Genomic DNA, 24227 nt, shown 5'->3' with positions numbered 1-24227 from the left:
AAAAAAGCCTTCACTTGGCACCAAAATTATAGCAAGGCTGGTGCCTGGAGAGTTTCTCTGGTGAAAGGTCTTCTCCCCAGTCACCACCAGTGCCTAACCCTGGATGATGGTGGTGGTCTCGGAAGAGGCCCCCTGGTAAGGACTGCAATAATGTATTCCCCAATCAGATCACTCAAGGCTGCAATTCCAAACACACGTACTAGGGAATAAACCCCATACAACACAGTAGTTTTTCCTTCACAAAAGGCACACAGGACTGTGTTGATCGTGACTACTGAGGTGGTGGTGGAATTGATCATGAGAGAGCCAGTGTGGTGTAGTGGTTAGAGTGCTGGGCTGCAGCTCGGGAGATCTGGGTTCTAGTCCCCACTTGGTGACTTTGGACCCACCACTGACTCTCAGCCTAACCTACCTCACAGGGTTGTTGTGAGGATAAAATGAAGAGGAGGATCAGCTAATGCCGCCTTGGTCTCCTTGAAATTAAAAAAGAGGGATATAAATGAAATAAATGAATAACAATACAAGAGATGTGTCTGGAGAAGTAAGTCCCTGCCTTTGAGTTCGATGAGGTGTAAACCACCTCACCACATCTGGGCCACATTTAAGTACTTTTGGAGCATATGGCATATTTTCTTTTAAATTTTTGTACAGAGCCTAGTAACTCCTATTATTATACTGGTACAATTTCCAGAGAGGGGTAGCCAAGTTAGTTACAGGAAAGATAACAAAGAGTCCAGCGGGCACCTTAAAGACTAACACATATATTGTGGGAGAAAAGTGTATGCTTTGCGGTGGTCTTCCCCAACCCGACATACGCCAGATGTTTTGCACTACAATGCCTAGCATTCCTAGCCATTGGCCATGCTGGCTGGGACTGATGGGAGCTGTAGTCTAAAAAATCTGGAGGGCATCAGGTTGGGGAAAGCTGCTTTAAAGTGCCACAGGACTTTTTCTTGTATTATTGGTATGCATTTTAATTTTTTTGTACAACACCTAGTTATATATGACAATGAATGTTTGTTATTTTGTACAATGCCTAGAGAGATTATTCATCCACTTATTTATTGTACAGCAAGCACCTCAGTGCCTTATTAAAATTATTAATAATAAATACATGAATAAACAATGCAAGACATATAACATCGTTGTATAAATTGGTGCTGATATTTTTTCTAAAAGAAATACACCTCACTTATCAATTCATCACTAATTTCTTAATAAATGATTAATGCAAAAATGCTATAATATTCATAATAATAGCACAATAATAATAATGCAACAACAGTAATAATAATGCAACGCCAGCATTATATAAAAATAATAACAATAAGGCAATAATACCAGTAATGCAATAATAGTAATAATGCAACGCCAGCATTATATAAGAATAACAATAATAAGGCAATAATATTATATAATAATAACAATAAGGCAATAATAACAATAATATTATATAATAACAATAATAAGGCACTAATAATAATCTTATATAATAATAATAAGGCAATAATAACAATATTATTATATAATAATAATAACAATAATAAGGCAATAACGTTAATGCAGTAATAGTGATGAGGATGAGGATGATGAAGCGACAGGCGCGCGTAACCACGCCCCTCCCGGGCAGATGCTCCACCTCTCTTTGCCCCGCCCAGCTCTGTGGGCGTGGCCGTCTCTCCGCCAAACCCCGCCCACCTCGCCTCGGCTTCCACCTCCTCCTTCAAGGCTCTTCTGCGCCTTCCCGCCTCTCTTTCCTTCCCCCCCCAACCTGCTTTCTAATCCTCGCTCTTGACTGGATCCGGCCCCTGCCAGTCACACAAACGCAGAGCCCGCCCGCGCTGGGCCGGCGTTCCCTCCCTCCTCGTTTCCTCCGCCCCCTTTCGCATCCGGCCGCGCTGATTGGCCCAGGAGGGGGCGTAAGGGGCGTGGCCTGAGGGGACTTAGCTAGACGAGACAGCGGCGACGGTAGCTGCAGCTGGAGGAGCGAGCGCGAGCGACCCGAGGGGCGGGGGTGAGTCCGGGGTGGCTGGTCGGTGGGGTGCGCGCATGCGCACTGCTTACCTGCGCCCCTCACCTTAAAGGGGGGGGATCTCAGTTTGCTTTCTGAAAAAAGCAACAACCCCAAAGTGTGTGCTGGGGGAGGGGGTTAAACTGTTAAGATAACAAGGGGGGGTTGAAAGATCAATGCCCCCCCATTGCCTTTAAGACCCCACACTTGGTTCAGACAAATTCCCCTCCTCTGCCTTAGTTGTATTGGGGGGGGGCTAAAGGCCTATTTCTCCCACTCCCCAGACTTGAGGGAAGGCTAAGGGTTAATTTTTGCCTCCCTACCCTTAGTTTTGAAGTGGGGTGGGGGGCTTATGCTCCCCTCTCTGAAATGGGGGGGTCACAAAGGCTAATGCCCCCCTGTTTTAGAAATGGGGAAGGGTTAAGTTATTAAGTTAGGTGGGGGTGTCTCTGTGTGGGGGGCTTAAAGGTTAATTGCTCCCTGGTCCCTGAGAAAGGGGAAGGGGGGCTTGTAAGTGCATTGCTCCTCTTTTTTTACCCAGCTCCCCCCCCTTGACGGGGGGACTAACTTCTTTCTTCCCCCCTCGTTGGAGTGGAATTGGGGGGCTCTTGATAGGTGGCCAATGTGTCTCTGAAATCAGGGTGGTTTAAAGGTTACCCCCCCCCCCAACTGACAGGGAAGAATTATTTGTTTATCCTCCATACCTAGGGGTGGGGGAAAGATTGCTTATCCTCTCGCTCTCCTGCCTGAACGGACGTGAGCCCCCTCTTCTGACTCCCCCCCCACATATCCAGGATTAAATGACAATATAAGAAAGCTATAATAAAATGGGGGGGGGACACAGTGAAACCCATAGGCAGACTAAAAACCCATCTCTGCCTGTGGGGGTGAGAAGCTAAGGATTAATTGTGTCTCCCCCCCCCCAAATTAATTAAAGCTTACTTGGTATGAAGGGGGAAAGTTATGTTTTGCTGTCACTCACTCCCAAATCATGAAGGCTATCCTGGCTTGAAGGCGGGAGGTCCTGCCCTTCTCAAAAATTTTTGTGTACGTGCGGGGGGGGGGGGGGGAGAATAAGGATTAATTATGTTGCTTCCCCCACCCATTTGCGGTGGGCAAATACCAAAGATGAATTCCCCACCTCTCTCCAGAGGGCGGAGAGTGGGTGGGTGGGAGAGCTAAAAGCTTATGGGCACAGTCCTATGTAAGTTTAGACAGAAAAAAGACCTACAAGTTTAGGCCTTTTTTCTGTCTAAATTTGCATAGGATTGCACCTTAACTGTCACTTTGGCTTGAAAGGGGTGGGGGAGCTTAAAACGTAATTGCTGCCTTTCTAGAAATTGCAGGGGTGGGGGAGATAAATATTTATTGCCCTCTCCTTTGCAAAGGTATGTAAAGAGGACACATTCCTCTGGTCCGGCGTACCTTTCAAGGGGAAGGGAAAATAACTGTTTCCATAGAGCCTGTAGGGTGGCAGCGGGTAATTTAGTCCCCACCCCGCCCCCCACCCTGCCCCATGGCTTGCAGGAGAGGGACTTTGGACAAAAGGTGTTTTTTTTAATAGGTGGGGGGAGAGTTAAAAACCAGTGTATTAGCTTCCTTTCTCCTACTCTCTCTACCTCATGCCACCACCTCAAACTTTCCTTAATTATTGCAGCACTTGAACTGGGATTGGTTTACCCTCCCATAGTTTGAACTTACTGGGTGTTGGTCTTTTGTTTTGTTACTGGGTGTTGGTCTTTAACCCCCACCCTAAGGCCAGCAGAGGGGCCGGCAACTCATTGGCAAAGCCCCTGCTTTGCATGCCACGGTTGAATCTGTGGTGTCTCCAGCTAAAATAGAGCTGGGCAGGCTGCTGCCCTCCAGATATTGTTTAACTACAACTCCCATCCTCCCTCACCAATGCCCAGGCTGTCTGAGGCTGCTGGGAGTTGGAGGCCAGCCACATCTGCAGGATTATGGGTCCCCAAGCCCTGAGCTGTTAGTTGGCTACAGGCCTGTAGCCTTTGCCGAGGTTTTGGCAAGCTGTTGCCAATCAGAGTAGATCACGCTGGGCTTGGCTGACCGATGGTTTGGTGTAAGGCGCAGGGTTGTTGTGAGGATAAAATGGAGAGGAGGACTATGTAAGCCGCCTTGGGTTTCTTGCAAGAGGAAAAAAGGTGGGTTATGAATGTAAAAAATAAATACATTGGATAGGAGGGATCAGGCCAAAATGGGGCTCACTCTCCCCCTTGGGTTGCAGGTGAAATATAAGGGGATGGTTTACCCTTTTCTCCTTTCCAGGGTTTCTCAGAATGTGGGCAAAAGGCCTGGCTGCCTTCCTCGTGTTTGTTGTGGTCTGATTAGGGCACGTGTGCACCAGTTTTCTTAGAGGGGAGGAAGATAAGAGAAGCTACTTTCCTTTCTTATTGTTGGAGGTCGAGTCTCTGTCTCATAATAGCTTTTATGTCCCTGGTGCGTTTGATCGTCCAACTTCAGTTAACATCCATATGGTAGGCCTATCACCAGCTTCCTCAACTTGGCATCCTCCAGATGTGTTGGACTACAGCTCCCAACAAGCTGGCTGGCAATGATAGGAGTTGTGGTCCAACACATCTGGAGGGCTGGGCTAATCCTTTTCAACACCCACCGCCCCATCTAAGCATGCCAACTGCCCTTTCTGCTGCGCTGTATTGCATTGTGACTGCTTGGGCTTGAGATGGAACAAATCTGTTTAATGTCGATTTAGCTATTGATGGTTTGGCCTTAAGACTTTCCTTTTGTCAGGCTTTACCAGTCTTGGAGTCTGCCTTACTGAGGGGTGAAACTGCCTTGTTGGGCTTGAGGGGTATGTGTGGTGGACAAAAGCTCCCCACCCCCATCTACCTCCTGTTTGAACCTCAATCTGTCAGCCATTTACTCCAAGCCGTGTAGTGGTTGTGGTACCAAAGGCATATGTAGGAAGCTGCTTCTTCATACCAAGTCTGGCGACTGGTTCATCTTGCTCAGCCTTTCACGACCTGGGGCCCTCCAGAAGTTTTGGACTGCAACTCCCATCACCCCTGATGGCTGAGGCTGATGGGAGTTGGTCCAAAAACACCTGGAGGACCAAAGGTCCCTCATCCGTGGCCTGCACCAGGTTGGGGAAACTCAGCTCACAGGCCAAATGCCATTTTGCAGAAGCTCTCGAGGGCTGCATTCCAGTGGTGGGCATTGTGCAAGGCAAAAGAGGGTGGGGCCAAAAATAGAACCCGCCTCCCCAGCATGTTTTAGCATAAAACTAAGGCCAGTAACTAGGCCTTAGGAGAGGCATTTCAGTCTTTTAGAATGGGGAAAATATTGCACAAAAGATGGCTGGTTGGAAGGAAAGGGGGCAGGGCTCAGCCAGGACAAGGGGTATAGCCATCTGGGGAATGCTGGAGAGTGAAGTTGGGACCCCAGGAGGGCTGGATTTGTTCCCCGTCCTTCGCTTCCCCACCCCTGGTCTACACAGACTAGCAGCAGTTGCTTTCCAGAGTTTCAAACATGGGTCTGTCCCCACTGTACTTGGAGATGTAAAGGATTGAAACTGGGACCTTTTGCGTGCAAAGCAGGGGATCTACCACTCCGTTATAGCTGTGCTCTAACCAGCCTGCACAGAGTATGGCAGCTTGCCTTGTTTTTATGCCTCACTAAGACTGCCAAAAAAAGAAAAGAAAAGTTATTAAGCCCTTGTAGAAGGCGGTTGGGTTGCATTTGTCTTGGTAGGATGAAAGTAACCCTAGACTAATTTCCTCTGGGATGAGCCGGCCTCTCAAGGGGTGCGTGGTTTGCAAATGTAATACGCTGGCATCCTATAAGGTTGCCTTCTGTTGAGTCAGAATAAATAAATCCAACCTGGGCGGCACATACTGAACCGAGCTCGCGAGCTGTTAAGGTATAGAGCATCCTTCCTGATCCCTCAGTTCAGGCCTGCAAGTGCCTGCTTGAAGGATCGTCTGTGCTGGGTCTGGATTGCTTCTAGGTGATCAGGCAAGAAAAGCAGGATGGTTAGGGTTTTTTCCCCCTTTCCTTTTAGGCCGTCAATATGTCACGTACAAATAAATATACAATATGTAACATATACACATGCACACACACATAAGTGGTGCGGATGGGCTAGCGACTTGAGAGGAATTAATTTGCGTGGATGACTTAATTGGTGATGCTGGAGATTAAACCCTGTCTGGTGAAGTCCTTGGAACAGAGGTGGGCAACGCAGCCCACATGCCCCCCCCCCGGGCTGGCTTCTGGTGCAGCTCCCAGGGGGATCTGGGGGATGGCCCGTGGATAGCTTGGGGAGTCCAGGGCCTGCTCTACAGTGATCTTATTTAGCATGTTTACTTTACCTGTATTTAGTAAATAAAGCTAAAAATTAGCCTATGTTAATTTTTTATTCTGATGCACCATAGGTGTTTGACCTGAAATCTTAGAGGGGAAAACCTAAGGCACACTTAACGCAATTTAAACGTTCTGTTACATAGACATTTTTACTGGGAGACATGTACAAATTTAAAGGCAATAGTATGTACTTCACTTGACATTGTTTCAGGGGGAAAAAAGGCCTGAAAACTACTGACACACTAATAAAGTTTCGCAACCCAAAGAACCGTATGACATGCTGACAACCACTCATCTGTTTCAACAGAGTTCAACTCTCTTTCGCTAAGGTTATTAGGGCAACCTGTTTTTGTTGTCACTACTTATAAACTCCACTTCACACGGAGACATATATGTATTTCAGTTACATATGCGTACTCGCTCACATACTTGCTAGGAATAATTATTCCGGAAAAAAGCATTATTTATTTATTACATTTTTATACTGCCTAATAGCTGAAGCTGTCTGGGCAGTTCACAAGAATTAAAATCATGAAATACAACATGATAAAATACAATATGAGAGTTTAAATGTTTAAAACTGCAGTATAAAATAAAAATAATAACCAAATAGGATCCAGCAGCAGTGCAAAGATTTAAAATAAGATTTAAAAGAACAGAAACTGAAAAAGTAAAATGCCTGGGAAAATAAGCAGGTCTTCACCTGGTAAGAGCACACTATACGCACCAGACGGGCCTCTCTGGGAAGCTCATTCCATAACCAGGGTGCCCCAGCAGAGAAGGCCCTCTTCTTAATAGCCGCCCACCTCGCTTCCCTTGGATTAATTGTAACATTAATTGCAACTTTAAAATTCCCAAGCTTCCCTAATATTGTATTTGCAAATTTGCAATCATTTATTGTTACTAATGAACTTATGAAATGGAAAAAGTTTGGCTAAAAACTAAAGCATTGGAAAAATGTCCATATTACAGAATTTTCTGTTCAAAATTTTCCACCCTGCCTCACTGCCTACACGTTGTGGTAATGGATTCCGAAAAGTCATTATCCTGAACCCTCTTACATACTTGAGAAGTTAACTTTTGGGGGTATGTGTAAGAGGGAGCCATGTTCAGAATCATACACTTGAATATCGGAAGCTCATTTCCAAATGCAGCGTGTTGACTTTGTGATAAGTTTCTGACCCGAGTGCAATTGTTGGCAGGTGTGTTCTCCATGACTGAACAGATTCATTCTTTGAGGATGTTTCAACAGTGGAAAATACCCATTTCCTTTTTCTCAAATTCCTTCCCTCTTTTCTCTCTCCCCCTGCCAGGCTGCACTCCCCATTGACAAGAAGGCCTCTTTTGCTATTCTGATTAAGCAACCTTATCAGATTTCCTCTGCCTGATTTGCAACCTCCCAGATCACCGTCCCAATCAAGCTTGGGCGCTAGCTTCTTTATGTGTCTCTAATTACCCTGAGTTTATGGCCAGAGTGCTTGTCAATCAACACTCTTCCCTAGGTGAGGGGTGTATGTGTTTTAAAAAATACTTCTTAGCTGCTGTTTACTGTTTAGGTGCTCCATCTCATGTGCGGTTAGTGGTCCTGAGACTTTCCAAAGTCAAATAGATTGCGTTTTGTCTTGGACAGTTTGCTTTTTAGGCACTGTGGTGGAGCCAAAGGCCGCTTCCACGTTGAGAGGTGAAATGGAAAGCTGATGTCACATAAGACGAAACAGAGGAACAGCACAAACACATGCTGGGCAAATAGGAATGTTGACTACTCTCAGTTCCACACAAGGAAAACCAAAAAAGGACATACTTCATATTTACCAGATAGCTTTATCCAGCTTTGTAAATAAGCATGGAAGAATGTTTACTGGGTTGCTTTGTTGTTGTTCAGTCGTTCAGTTGTGTCTGACTCTTCACGACCCCATGGACCATAGCACACCAGGCCTTCCTGTCCTGCGCTCTCTCCCGGAGCGTGCTCAAGTCCATATTCATTGCATCGGTGATGCTATCCAGCCATCTCATCCTCTGCCGTCCTCTTCTCCTTTGGCCTTCAGTCTTTCCCAGCATCAGGGTCTTTTCCAGGGAGTTTTCTCTTCACAGTAGGTGGCCAAAATATTTCAGCTTCAGCTTCAGCATCTGTCCTTCCAATGAGCAGTCAGGTTGATTTCCTGGGTTGCTTGGGGCTCTGTTAATCCAGCAGTAGCCTGCTACATTTCTAGGCTGGGTGTGTGCAAGGACAGGGTTTCCCTTCTGTGGGAGCCTGTTTGGTTTTCCTATCCCAGACACAGGGCGGTGGAGGGGTGCTCCCTCCTGCTCTGCCAGCCCCCTCACTCACTTGCACGAAACTCCATGTACTCACCTATACGGAATTCCTTGCCATCTATGGTGACCAGGCAACTGCTTAAGTCAGAGGTGTAGAACTGCTGGCCCTCTGGTGGTCTGAATTCAGCCTTCCAGCCACCGATTGTTCGGTGCCTTCCTGGCTTTTGCCTAGTTCTCTCCCCGCCCCATTCTAAAAGGTTGAAATGCCTCTCCTAAGATTTAGTTACTGGCAACAAGAACTTTCAGCTAAAATATGCTGGTATTTTTGGCCCCATCTCTTTTGCCTTTGGCCCCTCCCACCACAGTTATGCTGCCCCCAAGACTTTGGGCCAGGGATGGGGGCACTGTTTGGATCTATTACTCAGTGCTGTGTCTTTTTTGCACTGAATCCTCAATGCTTTCAAACTATTTTTTAAAAAACCTTTGATATGCTGGTTGCAATTGGGCTGGGAGAGGTGGCCTTGGGTTCTAAGAGCAATTTAAACATTGCTTAGGGAACCTCAGTGGGTGGACTTTGCACATTTTCATTCTAAGCCAACCTCCAATTCGGAATGAATATTTCCCCCAACTCCACCCAGTTTAGGATCATCAGCAGGGAAGCCCCCCAAATGAATGCTATAGGAAAATTACTAAAACCTTGCAGCCGGATCATAATTCAGGTCACTACATGAAATTCAGATCTCCATTTCATAACCCTTATTTCTCCCTGCCCCCTGGGTTGCCAGGGGCAGTATCCAATGGCACTTCTACACAGAGTAGACCCATTGAAGTGAATGGGCCTAGTTTGGGTAGGGGCCGCGGTGGCTCAGTGTTTAAGACGTTGAACTGCAGACCGGAAGGTCGGCAGGACAGCAGTTCGAGACCCGAGTGCCGCGTGACGGAGTAAGCTCCCGTCTTCAGTCCCAGCTCCTGCCAACCTAGCAGTTCAAAAGCAAGAAATTGCAAGTAGATAAATAGGTACCGCCTCGGCGGGAAAGGTAACAGCGTTCCGTGCACCTCGGTGTTCAGTCATGCTGGCCACATGACCACGGAAGCGTCTTCGGACAGCGCTGGCTCTTCGGCTTAGAAACGGGGATGAGCACCACACCCTGGAGTCGGACACGACTGGCTGGGGACACCTTTACCTTTTACTTTTGGCTACTGCCCCAGGTCCCAATGCTACAGTGTCGGGAGAAGTCACAACTGGGAGAATTCCCCAAGACATTGAGCCTTTTCTATTGCTGCTCTGTTTTCTCTCGAATTTCCTGTTCTCCATTCACCCTTTCGCAGGTCAAGCCCTTGGCTTCCCTAACTCTTGGGACCTCTCCTGACTCCTCATCGAACCCCACAAAACTACTTCTGTCCTTTGGGCCTTCTTTAGAGGTTCTAAAATTCCCAGCCAGGCTTACAACTTTGCCTTCCCTCACAGAAGCTGGGCTGAAAATGTTGAACACTCTGTTCCCTGTGCAATTGGAATGATTGTGAAGTTTCCATGCCTGTCTTTCCCAACCTGGTGCCCTCTGGATGTTTTGGATGACAGCTTTTTTTTTTGGTGGGGGAAGGATGGCCACCTTGGAAAGATTTTACTTTGAAAAGTGGGGATATAACTAACTATAACTATAATAATAGATCAGAGACTTGCACAGAGAGATAGTGTTGAGTCCTCTAAAGGCAGGTTGCTGTTGTAAAGTCTTTTTTTTGGGCTGTAAGAGTGAAAGTGTACCTCTTGTAACTGAGAAAAGGTGAGTCCTTTGGCTGTCAGAGGTTTGAGGAAACTTATTAATATAAGTTGCAAGCTCTGAGTTATTCCCAAGAGCAGAATAAGGCAAGGCCTTTTGAAACAGTCTTTTGGGATTGTTTGGGGTTTATCTTACGATTGCCAACTTCTGTAGCGGGTAGTGGATAGAGAAAACATGGGGTTGGGTCCAAACTTGGTCATCCTTACAGTAGACCTATTGAAATCAAGGGGACTTGAGCTAGGCATTTGAATCTGGCCAGCTTTTGGTTGCTTGGTGATGGAGGCGGGAGGCAGGACATGTTTTTTGTAGGGGGAGTGAGGTCTGATCTCCTGACACAAAGCTGGGAAAAGTCCCAAGGGGCCTGACCACCTTAAAAGAAAAAGACAGAAAAACGTGCAACTTCTCTTCATGCAGCTATAACTGAATAAGTACGAAGAACTGGAAACATGTTTTCATTCTGTTCCGGTGCCTTTAGCAAGCTTTCTTAGTCATTTATGGAAACAAAAATCCTTGGCGATAGCTTTGTCCGATCCCATTTTCTTTCTCCCACTACCAGCCAAACACCTCCTGCGTGGCCTGCAGTTTCTTGGATCCCTTTCCATTTGCAGAAGTTAGGCTTTTGGGAGACTGGCAAGTGCTCTGTGGAAGTCCCTGCTGAGGAAAACTCCCCCTGGCTAGGTGTCTTTCTTGCTCTTTTTCTGGGTCAACCTAGATGTGGCTTTAACTCTGCATTTGAATCTCTGTGTGGCTGGTCTCAGATGTCTGGCTTCAAGATGTGCTTAAAAGCCCCATCCAGTTTGTCAGCAGGCAAAATGTCTCATGTTTCTCAAGAATTGCTTGAATACTAGCACTACTGTGTGTGTTTTTATAACTGGCTCACTATTGCAATTTCTAAAGCAGACCACATGCTTTGATTTTTGTTTGTCACTTGATAAAACTGTCTGTGAAAAGCTAAAAGTTGGTAGTGGGTAGCAGGAGTGGGGAACTTCAGGTTCAGGGGCCAAATGGGGGCCTCAGAGGGCCACGTCCCCTTCCCCCCAGCTGCCAATTGTTTGGTTGTTTTCCAGCTTTTGTGCTTTGTTTTCCCTATTCTAAAAGTTGGACAGGCTTAGTTATTGGCAGTGAAAGGTTTATTCTACAATATGCTGGAATTTTTGGAATTTAGGTTCCATCCCCTTTTGCCTCTGGCTGCCGCTGACCACTGGAATGCAGTCCCTGAAAGCTTTTCCGAAATTGAATTCAGCCCCGGGGCTGAAAGAGGCTCCCCACTCTCGCCTTACTGCATTTGCTGCCATTAGGTATTTGGAAGTGTATTTTATTGTTGGTTGGCTTATTTTAATATTGTTTTACCCTTTAAAGGTGCTGTTACAATTTGAGAAAGGTTTTTACTGTTTTTATATTGTAAGCTGCCTTGGATAGTCCACTTTCTTGAACAGGTGGCGAATAAATACATTTTCATGGCGAAGAAATACAAGAAATACAATGGCTTTACTAAAAAAATTAAAAAGCCCCCACTCTTGTTGGTGGTGATGCTGGAGTTATCATTTTACTTGTGAGGTGTAGAGCAGTATTCAGGACCATGCTGGATGTACCTTGCAAACTAGTTTGTCTCCCTTTGTGTAGCATATTAAACAGGATTTACTTAATGCTGGAAAACCTGCCACATGTCCCTGTGAGCCAGCGTAGCACTATCCAGATCTGTTGGTTGGGAAAGACTGTTGTAAGTCAAGGGCAGGCATCAAGTTGACTGGGATCCCCTGAGAGATCCCTAAGCGGCTTGCTTCGTGTTCCCAATAGTCTAAGCATTGGCAAATTAAAGTAAAATTGCAAAGGCTGGAAGAGAACTCTCCGCGATGGCTCATAGTATCTCTCTCAGCCTCTTCTGTCCCCTTACCTGTCAAATGAGAGTATTTATTTAATTCAGCCTTGTAAGTAAGCCCACAAAAGTTACTAGCCTGCAAAAAAAAAAAAAGGGGGGGGTTAACCATCCTGCTGGAGGCCAGGCAAGGAGGAATGGGGGAGTCTTATCACTCTTGCCACAACCCTGCCACATTTCTGTGCTGGGTGTGGAGGAAAGGGCCTTCACTCCTCTGTCCTGGGGTTCTATGGTAGGCACAGAGGAGGCATTTAGTGATCTGTCCCTCCTCCTCCAGCCTGTGCATGTAATTCCTTGTCATCCATGGCTACCAGACTGGTGCTTAAATGGAAGGCTGTGTCAGTTAGTTGCCTTTGATCAGGCCTTTGGGCAACTCTGTTGGCCAGTTTTGGAGGGGTGTGTGCATGCAATCCCCGACCTGTAGCTAGTTGGATATAGCATTGTACATATAGATGCAGGTTATTCAAAGTGTGGACAATGCAGATAGGGAGACATTTTTCTCCCTCTCTGATAATACTCAAGCCCAGTGGGGTCCTCCCATGACGCTGATGGGTGGGAGATTCAGGACAGGTAAAAGGAAGGACGTCTTCACAGAGTGCAGAGTCAAACTGTGGAATTCACTTCCACAAGATGTAGTGATGGCCACCCATTTGGAGGGCTTTAAAAGGGGGTTGGAGAAATTCCTGGAGGAGAAGGCTATCAATGGCTACTAGTCCCGATGGCTCTGTGCTACCTCTGGTATCAGAGGCAGCATGCCTATGTACCCTAGTTGCTGGGGAACATGGGCAAGAGGGTGCCATTGCGCTCCTGTCCTGCTTGTGAGTTTTCTGTGGGCAACTGGTTGACCAGTATGTGAACAGAATGCTGGACTAGATGGACCCTGGGTCTGATCCAGCAGGGCTCTTCTGATGTTCTTATTCCAGTGTGCATGGCATGCAGGAGTTAATTGGCCTCTGTCTCCCACCCGATGCACTAGACTTGGAAATTGCACAGAAGCCAATTTCGGCTAAACATTAGGAGAAACTTCCTAACAGTGAGAGCTGTTCAGCTGTGGAAAAGGGACTTGGGAGGTGGTGGGTTCTCTTTTGCTGGAGGTATTTAAGCAGAGGCCAAGTGGCCATCTGTTCAGGTATCTGCATTACAGAGCCTGCATTGAGCAGGGGGTGGACTAAATGATCTCCGAGATCCTTTCCAGTTCTATGATTCAGTGATTTTTGCGCCAGGCTCCAGTTGGTGGTTCTGAGAGTTCTAGCCACCCCCCTACCAAACCAAACCAAAAGCAATGTAGATCCTGCAAGCCTGAATTCTGCCCAGCTTTTCTGTAGGCGGCAACATATGGTTGGAAGAAGCCCTATGAATTTCCTACAGGGAAGAACACGGAAACCATGGTTTTCTGCAGGTAATAGACCCCGCAATGCCTTTCTCACAGTATGCTCACCAATCCCTCCTCCCGCCCCATACTTCTACCTTTCCCAGCGTTTTGCACCACACTTGTTATGTTGACCTTTGCTCCTGGTACGCGCCTGTGGCATTGAAAAGCAAATCTCATGTGAATCCTCTGGCATGGGTGAACTGCATTTCAGGGTTGCCTGCTGAACAAGTTTGGAGGCAAAAAAGGGAGGGGGTTGATCCTTCTCAAATCTCAAAGCAAATGAAGTGTTTGTTGTGTGTCTCTCCCCTCAACCCCCGCACCTTGTCTGATATTGGCAGGCATGTTGGCTCTGATATACCATTCTCCCCACCCCTTACAAAAGCCCATTCCTTGCTTTGTTGTAACTTCCCAGATGAAAAGAAGTTTTGTTTCTTCACTTGAACCAAATTCCTATTCTTTGCTAATTCCTAGTCTTCTGTGAGCACAGCAAACAAGCGTTGCCTTCTTCAAATAATTGAAACCCTCCCTTAATCCTTTTTTATAGGTTAACTTGACCCACAAGCTGAGTGGTCGCCTAGGGGGAGTTAAAGATCTTATCTGGGCGACCAGTCTTCTTTTTTGTTTTTTAAATTGGAAGATGGTTGGTTCTTTATCTCTTTCAGACAGTTAGCTTGTGCCACAAATAAGAGATATTGCGGGCTGCCTTATGCCATATCAGACTGTTTGTCCATCTAGTCTCCACCAGCAGTAAGCTGGCTGGGGCTGCTAGGACTTGAAATCTAAAACATTTGGAAGGCACCTGAGTTTCAGCAGCTCTCCAGGCTCTCAGGCAGTGACGGCTCTTTCCACTCCTGTGCTCCCTGACCATTTTTCAAACTGGTGTTGGCAGGTTTTGAACCTGGAACCTTCTGCATGCAAAGCAGGGGCTCTACAAATGAACCTGCTTCAAAGAAAAAGCTGTGTTCTTCTGCCTGAAGAACCTCTGCAGATAATTTCCTCATTTTGCACAACTTGGTTTTGACAGCATAGGTCAGGGTTTGGCCGCCTGGTGCCCTCTGGATGTTTTGGACTACACATCCCATAAACCCTAGCCAGGGATTAGGGGAGTTGTAGTCCAAAACATAGCGATTTGCAGGGCACTGAGACCCTTCTGTCTAACCCAGCCTTCTCCAAAGTGGTGCCCGCTATATGTGTTGGTCTATAAGACCCATAATGCTGGTTGGGAATTTATTTCTTTATTTAGTAGATTTCTAGTTCTCCTAATAACTAATGTTCTCTGGGCAGATTACACCCAGTTAAAAAATCAAAATGCCATTTTAACCAGTTAAAAACATAAAATACAATGCAAGTATTTAAAAGAATAAAATGCAATATAATAGAATTACAATTCTACAGGAATTCCAATACAGGAATTGTAGTTCAACACAGGGTACCAGATGGGGCAATTCTGTCCTAGCCACTGGAAATCTTATTCAGACACCTCTCTGGCTTCAGAAAACTTGGCAAGCATTATTGCCCACTTGCTTTGCAGCGATAAGGGCTCGAAGCTTGATTTTTTGTTCAGTGAAAACTGTGGAAACCAAATTCTGCGCCCAGTGGCAATTTCTCCTCACTCCTCTTGTCCTGTCCTTTCTCCCTGGAGTTTAGGATGACATAAATGGTTCTCCCATCTTCCCAGCCCTTCTTGTCTTCACAACACTGTGAGGATTAGGCTGAGAGATGGTGACTCGCCCAAAGTTGCCCTCTGTTCATCATAGCTGAGTGAGGGTTTGAACCTGGCTCTCCTCCAGGGACAGGCTCCCCTTTTGCTGCCTTACACATATTCATCATTTCTGTTGTTGTTTTCTCTCCCCCTTCCCTGCAAATCTCCCCATCTCTTTCCAAGGGTGCTTCCAGGCACAGAACTTCTAGAGGTACAGACAAGAAGCCATTATGCAGCTGTTCCTTCTTTCCTTCCTTTAACGGCTTTTCAGGGATAAGAAAAAAAGACAAAGGAAGCAGTGGGGAAGCACAGGAAGATTGCCAGTGGAGGACAGGGATGGCCTGGAGAGGGAAGCCCCTAAAATTCCATGAACAAAGCATTAAAAGCTTCTTCTGGAATGGCCCCCAACTCCTTTTGCTGGCAGGCTCCTTGAGGTTTGAGATCCGATGATCTGATTTGGTGTGAAACAAAGTGAGTCTCTCTCTCTCTCCCCCCTCTCCTTTGTATGGTCCCCTTCCATGCATGTGGCTTTTTTTAGTTCCTTCCATACCACCTTCTATTTACCCTTGCCAGGGGCCGCCCTGTCTTTCCTGAGCTGATTGTGAACTCCTTGGGATTCTCTGGCTTCCAAACAATCCACGCCTCTGCCTGTTGGAGGTTTGCCTTGGTTGCCCTTTGGGTATTTTCAGTCTATTTTTAAGAACAAGTCACTGTATGTGCATGTGTGTGTTATTCCTATTGATGTTAAAATAATGTTTTATGAACTGCCTGTAGGGGAGTGAAATACACCCAATTACCACCCGGGGAAACTTCTGCTGCTTAAGCCGTCAGTGACCAGGTTACTTAACCCACCACAAGTGGTAGATGCCAGGTTGCATATGCAATCCCTGCTTGGGGATTCTCATGTTGTGTGAACCTGGCAAGCATGCATTATACAAGGGTTAAACATAGCCCTCTGGGGTTGTTTAGCTTGGAAGAAGGTGAGTAAGGGGAGACCTTATAGAGGTGTACAAAATTATGCCTGGTGTGGAGAAAGTGGAGAGGGAGACCTTTTTCTCCCTCTCTCAAAAGACTAGAACCCAAGGGAATCCTCCCATGAAGCTGATGGGTGGGAGATTCAGGACAGATCAAAGGGAGGACTTCTGCACCCAGCGCAGAGTTAAACTATGGAACTCCCTACCACAGGATGTAGTGATGGCCACCAACTTGGATGGCTTTAAAAGGGGGTTAGGCAAATTCCTGGAGGAGAAGGCTAGCAGTGGCTACTAGTCCTGATGGCTGTATCAGAGGCTGTATTCCTAAGCCCACCAGTTGCTGGGGAACATGGGTGGGAGGGTGCTGTTGCGCTCATGCCCTGCTTGTGGGTTCCTGGTCAACAGCTGGTTGGCCACCGTGTGAACAGAATGCTGGACTAGATGGACTCTTGGCCTGATCCAGCTGCACTCCCCTTATGTTCTTAACCCTAAAACAGACCATGGGTCATGCGAGGGTTGTTTAACCCTCGCATAACCCATACTTGCTGGGTTCGCATGACATGACAACCCCCGAGCAGTGGTTGCATTTTTGAAATGGTGGCCACACCTGTTGTGTTGTGTGAACAGCCCCTGTGTGTCGTGACTGGCTGACACAGGCAAGAGGGTTGATAAATCCTCTTGTGGCCCAGTGTGGACTCATTTCTGCAATAGCCAGCCTTGTGCTAATCCTGGGTCTCCAGAGTGGTGCCTGTAGACACCTCTGATGTGTAATTAACTCGGTTTCAGATTTGTACTTCTATACATGGACCATCCAGTGTGTGGCTCATGGGTTGCAGGAGGTAACTGCTTCCGCATCTGGGCTCCACCATTTTGAATCTGAGTCTGGTTGGTAGATGCGATAAGTGACATAGATCCTGCAAGCCTGCCATTTGCCCACCTTCTCCTCTAGTGAGATCGGAGCTGATCCTAAATTGGTCGCATACTTGGGACCAGCTCCAGGTTTGGGGAGGACCTTTGCAAGATGGGAGCCCCTTCTACACCCCCTCAAACATGTTACAATAAAGATCATCCACTTTTTTTTAGTGCTGGCTGTGTTGTAGGAGTTGCAAGGGTCCACAGCAGCCAGGTGAGTGGAAATACAGTTCAGAAGAGGGTGGCGGGGGGGCTCTTTTTACCATGCTAGTTGTTTCACAGCTGGCTCCCTAATCTCCAGGAGCAAAATGGAAGAGCTGGCAAGACCTCCCAGGAGTTCCTACGGCCTGTGCCATAAGGCAGGACTTTTTATGGCATAAAAAGGCCATAAGAAGGGGCAGGGAGAGAGCAAGGGCTTTGCTTGCCAATCAACAGTTCGCAGCACCTGGACAGCAGACTGAATAGGCACAGAGAGAGGGATGGGCAAGCATGCTGTTTTTGCGATAGCTGAGATTACCTGAACAATACCTGGACGCTTGCTTCCGTTTCCCAAGTTCAATTGCGCTCTTCCCCCCACCCCCGCTTCATTCAATTGGGGCAGGTGCGCATTTTGAATTGGGGCAGGTGCGCATTTTGAATTGGGGCAGGTGCGCATTTTGAATTGGGGCAGGTGCGCATTTTGAATTGGGGCAGGTGCGTATTTTGAACTTTTTAAAAAAAGTGTGCTAAAAACACACCCTTCTCCACTCATAGAGTAAAGCACTTTTTAAGGTTTAGAAAAATGTGCATGTTTTGAACGCCAGCATTTTCAGAGAACATGCTCCCCTGCTTACGTTTGGAGTTGCAGACTAGACATGTTCACATGATTTGTGAATTTAAATGGAATTCCCATACATCCCTGCAGACAGATCACTTGGTCACAGTCTTCCCTACTAGGGTGAGATGCATTGCATTCCTATTTAAGTTATAGTAATTGTGTCTAAATTTACATAGCATATTCAAATGTAATGCAAATCTGAGCCTTCTATTTTTGGTGGTGCATTTCCTCATTTGGGTGGTATGTACCTGGCCACCCTATAATGTATTATCCTCTTTTGAAAATAAAAGTGCTGCTCTCATAATGCCTTTATATACATTGGTGGTGCGACCACACTTGGAGTACCGTGTACAGTATTATGAAGTCACTGCACCTCAAAAAGGATATTGTAGAGTTGGGAAAGGTGCTGAAATGGGCAACCCAAATGATCAAGGGGCTGGAGCTATGAGGAAAAGTTACAACATCTGGGACGGTTCAGCTTAGAAAAAAGGCGAGCAAGGGGAGAGATGACAGAGATGTGCAGAATCAGGCCTGGCGTGTTTTTCTCCCTCTCTTGTAATACTAGAACCCAAATGGGCTCATCCCATGAAGCTGACAAGACAAGCAGATAAGAAGGGTGTTGTGATGGCCACCGATTTGGTCAGCTTTAGAAAGAGATTAGATAAATTCTTGGAGGAGGATAAGGCTATCAGTGGCAACTAGTGTGGTGTAGTGGCAAGAGTGTTGGACTGGCACTCGGGAGATCCAGGTTCTAGTCCCCGCTCGGCCATGGAAGCTCACTGGGTGACTTTGGGCCAGTCACACACTCTCAGCCCAACCCACCTCACAGGGTTGTTGTTGTGAGGATAAAATGGAGAGGAGGAGGATCATGTAAGCCGCCGTGGGTGCCTTGCAAGAGGAAAAAAGGCGGGGTATAAATGCAATAAATAAACAAACAAACAAACAAACAAAGTAGTCATGGTGGCCATAGATTACCTCCAGGATCAGAGGTAAGGTGGCTCTCAGTACGTGTTGCTGGGGAACCCGGGTGGGGGGTGTTGCTGTGCTCATGTCTCACTTGTGAACTTCCCACTGGGGCATCTGGTTGGTCATTGGGAATCCAAATGCGGGACTAAAAAGTCCTTTGGCCTAATCCAGCGTGGTGGTTCTTATGTGTCCATCTCCCCCCCCCCATATCTTTAACCAAAATAGCAAATCCTCCCCCCTGCCGCCCAGCTTTTTTTCTGCATTTAAATCCCCGTAGGACAAAACTATTGTAGTGCAGTCCATGAATGAGTTGGCCACAAAGAGCCTCAAGGAATGTATAATGGGTGGGGAGGGAGGGGGACCCAGTGTTCATATGTGAAACCTGAGAGTGTATGAAGGGGGCCCATCATACTGCATTCCAGCCTGAGTCAAGTAAACTCAGTTTTTCAGAGAGTTTAAAGTTCCTATGTTTGACATGCATGCAGTCAGGTGCTTAACACTCAACACGCCAACATTTTTGACATTATCCGCCCCAAAAGTTTAAACGGAGCAGCACATCTGTGGCTTTCTTTTTTTCCTTCTTTAATGGCTGCGCATGCTTGCTTAATCCCATCTGGATGCAAACACACCCAGGCAATCTCCATGATCTCTGTACAGACTGGAAGAACGAGGGTCGGTTTGTCAAGATATCCAGGGACTTAAGGGTGGGTCCGGATTCTGCCAGCTTACTCAATGGCCTCTCAAGCTTCTCAAGCTATCAAGCTTCTCAAGCTATCGCCACAAATCCTGATGTGAACCCAGGCAAGAACTTTTTTTTAAACCCTCTTTCCCTCTTGTTTTGCATTTGGGGAGTTTTGTGGAGGCCACTGTGCCTTTCGGGGCAGAAAGCGAAAGGACGGGGCAAGCTGCCAAGTTTTTATAAGCATCTTAAAACCAAAACCCACAGAAGTCCTGTGTTTGAGATTAAATCTCAGCTTGCAGCCCACTGCACCAGAGAATTAAATGAATGGGAAAAGGTTAGGTTAGCTGCCTGTAGGCTGTTGCTTCTTTGCTGGTGTGTGTGTGTATGTGTGTTCAACTCTCACCCACATCTCTCATTTTCTCTCCTTGGCAAGGGCTCATTTGAAATGTCTTTTCTTTTTCAAGTATCTCTTGGGCCACATTCCTAAACACACCAACGAGGGAGGAAAGACCCATTGAATCCAGTGGGACTGACTTGGAAGTAAATGTGTGCAAGATTTTGCTGCTGGTTACTGTCACACAGAAAGGATAGTCCCCAAGGTGGAGTTTTTAAGGACTGTTGCCTGGAAATGTGTCTTTCAGAACAGCGCTTCTCAGACTTCTGGGGAGCATAGAGAAGACCCCTGAGGGTCTGCAGTGGAGCCCCTGTATGATGCAGGAGATGGAGGGTCATGAGACAAGGGAGGCAGGGCCCACCCCCATCTCTGCCAAGAAGCCAGCTCCACCTGGCTTTGCCTCTCCCCTGACTGTCTTTCAGCAGCCATTCCATCATGCTGCCGCAGAGGGAGGGAGAGGAAGCTGGGCTGCTCCATCGGCTCAGCTGGGGGACCAATCATTCTCCGCTCCTCCTGTTTTTGAACGGCTTCTTCTGGTTGTGACAAGACAGCCATAGCATCTGGCTGCCATACAGCATCAAAGCTACTTCCCTGCTGGCCTTTAAAAGAACCGTATGCCATTAAGAACTGGTGGCTGAATTCCGCTGTTTTCCTCTTCTCTCCCCATCCCTTTTTCCTCTTGTGTCGTGTCTTTTTTGGACTGTAAGCCTGAGGGCAGGGACTGTTTTTTGTTTTCTTCTTGTTGACCCATAAGCTGCCCTTTCTGGCTGAAGAGTGGGCTATACATGCCTTTAGTAAATATTGTATGGGGTGCACATGCAATTTGTGCGGGACACTGTCCCGGCCTGGCGGGCAGTCACACCATTGCCCTGTCATCAATCCAAGAGCGGTAACTGGAGTGTCACAGAAACGACACTCCCCAACGGCTGCATTTTGGCCTCTCCCAACTTTGCGCCCTCCAGTTGTGTTGGGACTACAGCCCCTATCATCCACAGCCAGCATGGCTGGGGGTGATGGAAGTTGTAGCCCAGGTTGGGGAAACCTCCCTCACCACTGCAGACCCATCACATTTAATGGATGAGGGAGGGATGGGCGGTTTGTCCTTCAGTCATGATCAACTTTTTGGACGAGGGGGAGACGCCATTGCTATGCATCCCCTGCACCTAGAGTTGCAAAGGGTATGTGGCTTTTAGACAAAGAAGTTGGATTAGTCCAGGAGGAAGGAGGGTTCCCCATTGCTCTTCTCATCATGCTGGGAAACCTGATTTTGTGCCTGATTGTTATTCCTGCCCTTGAGTTCAATGCCAGCCGCCTCACCACGGTTCTGCCCCTGTGCTTGTGCATTCCGGACAAGGGGACGTAAGGCAGCGTTTGCAACCTGGCAGTTTCTCATTCCACACTCCTCGTGGCCAGAAATAAACTAGGATGGAAAAGGGATAAAGGCGGGGAGGGGAGGGAGGAGGAAAAATAAATGCCTATTCCAGTGCCTTCTTGTTGCAAAGTAAGGTGGAAAATTACGAGTTCAAGGAAGGGTTGTCTTTCTTATGTACTAGCTTTCTTCCAGCAGGGTCTGTATCTTTTTCTGTGTTTCTCAGGGGTAGTGGTTCTAAGTTAAAAGCATCAAAATTTTTGTCTTCTCTCTGTTCTAAACTGGTAGAACCCAGGAAGGACTCTTTGCTATGTGGCCATGCTAAATGTATAGATCTCTTCTGTAAATTGATGGATTAAATCGAGTTTTAAGGTTTTGATGGACCGACTTAACTTTTTTGTTTTGTTCTTTTCTCCGCTCCTTCAGGAGGCCTGATTCTTTTCCTAGCCAGCCCTTGAACCTGGTATGGGTAATGGTCGAGTGACGGATGGCCAAGTGAGCTTAAAACAGAAAGATGCAGAGGCTGTACTCCATGGACGTATTTTGCCAGAGGTGAGCGGCCACAGTGGGTGGCGTGTGTCTTGCTTGGATGGGCCGCGAGCACTCCTTCCCTCTTTGTGATGGCTGCAAAACCGCAGAAGATGAAACAGCAAATGAGCAGCAAATTTAAAATCGGTGGAGAAACAGTACAAAGATTCCAAATTCCCCCCCCCCTGTATGTGAGAAGAGGATGAGCTTCTCCAAGTGCAAGGGTGCAGAACTTCTTTCAACTCAAGGGCCAAATTCCTTTTCCGAGAAGCTCTCAGGGGCTGTATTCCAGTGGTGTGTGGGACCAAAGGCAAAAGGAGCCTGCCGAAAATATAAAAAAATACCAGCGTATTCTAGCTTCAAGCTCTTCCTGCCAGTCACTAAGCCTCCAGAGAGGCATTCCAGACTTTTAGAATGGGGAAGAAACTGCACAAAAGCCAAGAAACCACCAAATGGGGGGGGGGTGGAGGCAGGGAAGGGGGGTGTCAGGAATGAATGATGTGAAGATGTCTGGCAGCTAAGATTCGGAATCAGAAGGGGAACAGCCAGAACAGAGGGAGGCACCCTCCCGAGTAAGCCCGATATGGCGAGACTTTCTTCCCAGGACCTTGACACGCAGATGGCCCAGGCTGAATGGCTCCCCTATTCCTCCACCATGAGCTGTCAAGTGGAGGAGGAGGAGGAGGGGGAGGCAGGCGAGGGGTGTGACTTGAGGGGTGCTAGGGTCCGTCGCAGAGCAAAGCAGGAAAAGTTAGGGGCGGGGCTCAGACGCTTCGCCAGGTTGGCCACTCGGGGAAGCCAGCGTAGGAGGAAGCCACCCTAAGGGAGGGGCATCCCTGCGAAGCTAGTCTGGCCGAGAAGTTCTCGCCCCGACTGCTGGCAACTTCTCTAACTTCTATTGATATCTGTAAATGTGTGGATAAGCTGTTGCCTTGCAGTCTGAGAGCGTCCTAGAATCTGCATTTGGAAAGAAGCTAGTCGTTAACCAATAACGTAGTGTTAGCCCGGAGCTTTGTTTCCTGGAGTGTGTTGATTGCGAAGGAAGAGGACAGAGGAATGTGACGGGGGGTTCAAAAGTGGGTGTGGCTTTCTGGGGCCACATGCAGATTTGGCCCTCGGGCCTGAGGTTATTCACCCCCTTTCCTAGAGCCCAAAAGATAGCAATGAAGGAGCCAGATAATGCATGCTATGGGAGAGAGTTTAGGTGCCACCACAGAGAGGGCAGCACACGTGGAAAATGGCCTTTGAACTTCTTAGCATGCCATGGAAGTAGCCGCCAGCAGATCAGTGGCCTTGTTTCTCATTCCAGCTCATATGGTTTGAATCCTATGGGGGCAAGTTAGGTTGTGTCTGGAATCTGCCGATATCCATGGATCTCTGTCCTGTTGTTGGTGCACCCCAGTCCTGTTGAAGGCCCAGATTCCTGGTTCCTATATTCATTGGATCTCTTCCTCCAAACTTAATCCCTGGTTCTGCATTACTACTTATGTGGGTTTCCTTAGCTTGAGGGGCCCATTTGGAACTTCGTTGTGGGTTGTTGTGGGGACTCTCACAAAATGGCTGCCACAGGGAGAGCAGTTTGCTCATTCATAAAATGGCTGCCATGGGGGACGGCTTAGCTAGTCATAAAACGGCTGTGATGGTGTGCATGGTTACTCAAAAACACTCATTTCCCAGAAGGCAAACTGGTGAGACTAAAAGAGAAGTAACTTGGCCAAGAACCCAAGTACAAGGCAGAGATGGTAGGTCTGAGCACCAAAACTCAAAACCACTTTTTTGAATTTAAATAAAGATGGCCCTGGAGTGCAGTACTTCACTTTGCAGCATTGCAACCTTCCAGTTTGAAAAGAATAAAATACAATCAGGAGGGGGCAGGGAGCCTGGCGAGTGCCAAGAGAGGTGCCCACAGGCTGCACGTTGGAGATATCAGCCATAGATAGGGATAAAATGCCTCCCCAATCCTCCAGGACTTGTACAAGAGCCTTCTGGTTCTTTTTAGCAATATTTCTCCCTGCTATTCCAGACCTGTAGAGATGTTACCCTTGAACAACCTTGCGAATAACTCTGTGTGTGGCTACCTTGTGATTATATATCAAGGCTTAGAAGGAAAGATCCATCTCTTCATTTATCTGTTTAAAACTTTTCCTTGCTTGATCACCTGGAGCCAATTCTTACTCATCGTAGATGATCAGACAAGTAACTTGTGGCTAGGGAGCCTGCAGGTTAGCTGACTGTTGTCACAGGTTCCATTCTCC

General features: G+C 47.2%; 1 protein-coding gene across 1 annotated transcript in view; it reads left to right on the top strand.

The window, feature by feature from the left end:
* The first annotated feature begins 1949 nt into the window (after nucleotides 1–1949).
* The window catches only part of SLC25A42 (solute carrier family 25 member 42), a 42526-nt gene continuing 20248 nt past the window's right edge, over nucleotides 1950–24227 (top strand). Inside the window, exons 1-2 of the mRNA XM_084825968.1 lie at nucleotides 1950–2014; nucleotides 21871–21996. Coding sequence (XP_084682094.1) covers nucleotides 21910–21996 — 87 coding nt within the window. The 5' untranslated portion in view covers nucleotides 1950–2014; nucleotides 21871–21909. The remainder of the gene's footprint in view (nucleotides 2015–21870; nucleotides 21997–24227) is intronic.

Source organism: Heloderma suspectum, chromosome Z (genome assembly GCF_057233095.1).
Source record: "Heloderma suspectum isolate Gila_16-S chromosome Z, 16-S_ref, whole genome shotgun sequence".
NCBI lineage: Eukaryota > Metazoa > Chordata > Lepidosauria > Squamata > Helodermatidae > Heloderma > Heloderma suspectum.
This window is presented reverse-complemented; position numbering and strand designations above follow the sequence as displayed.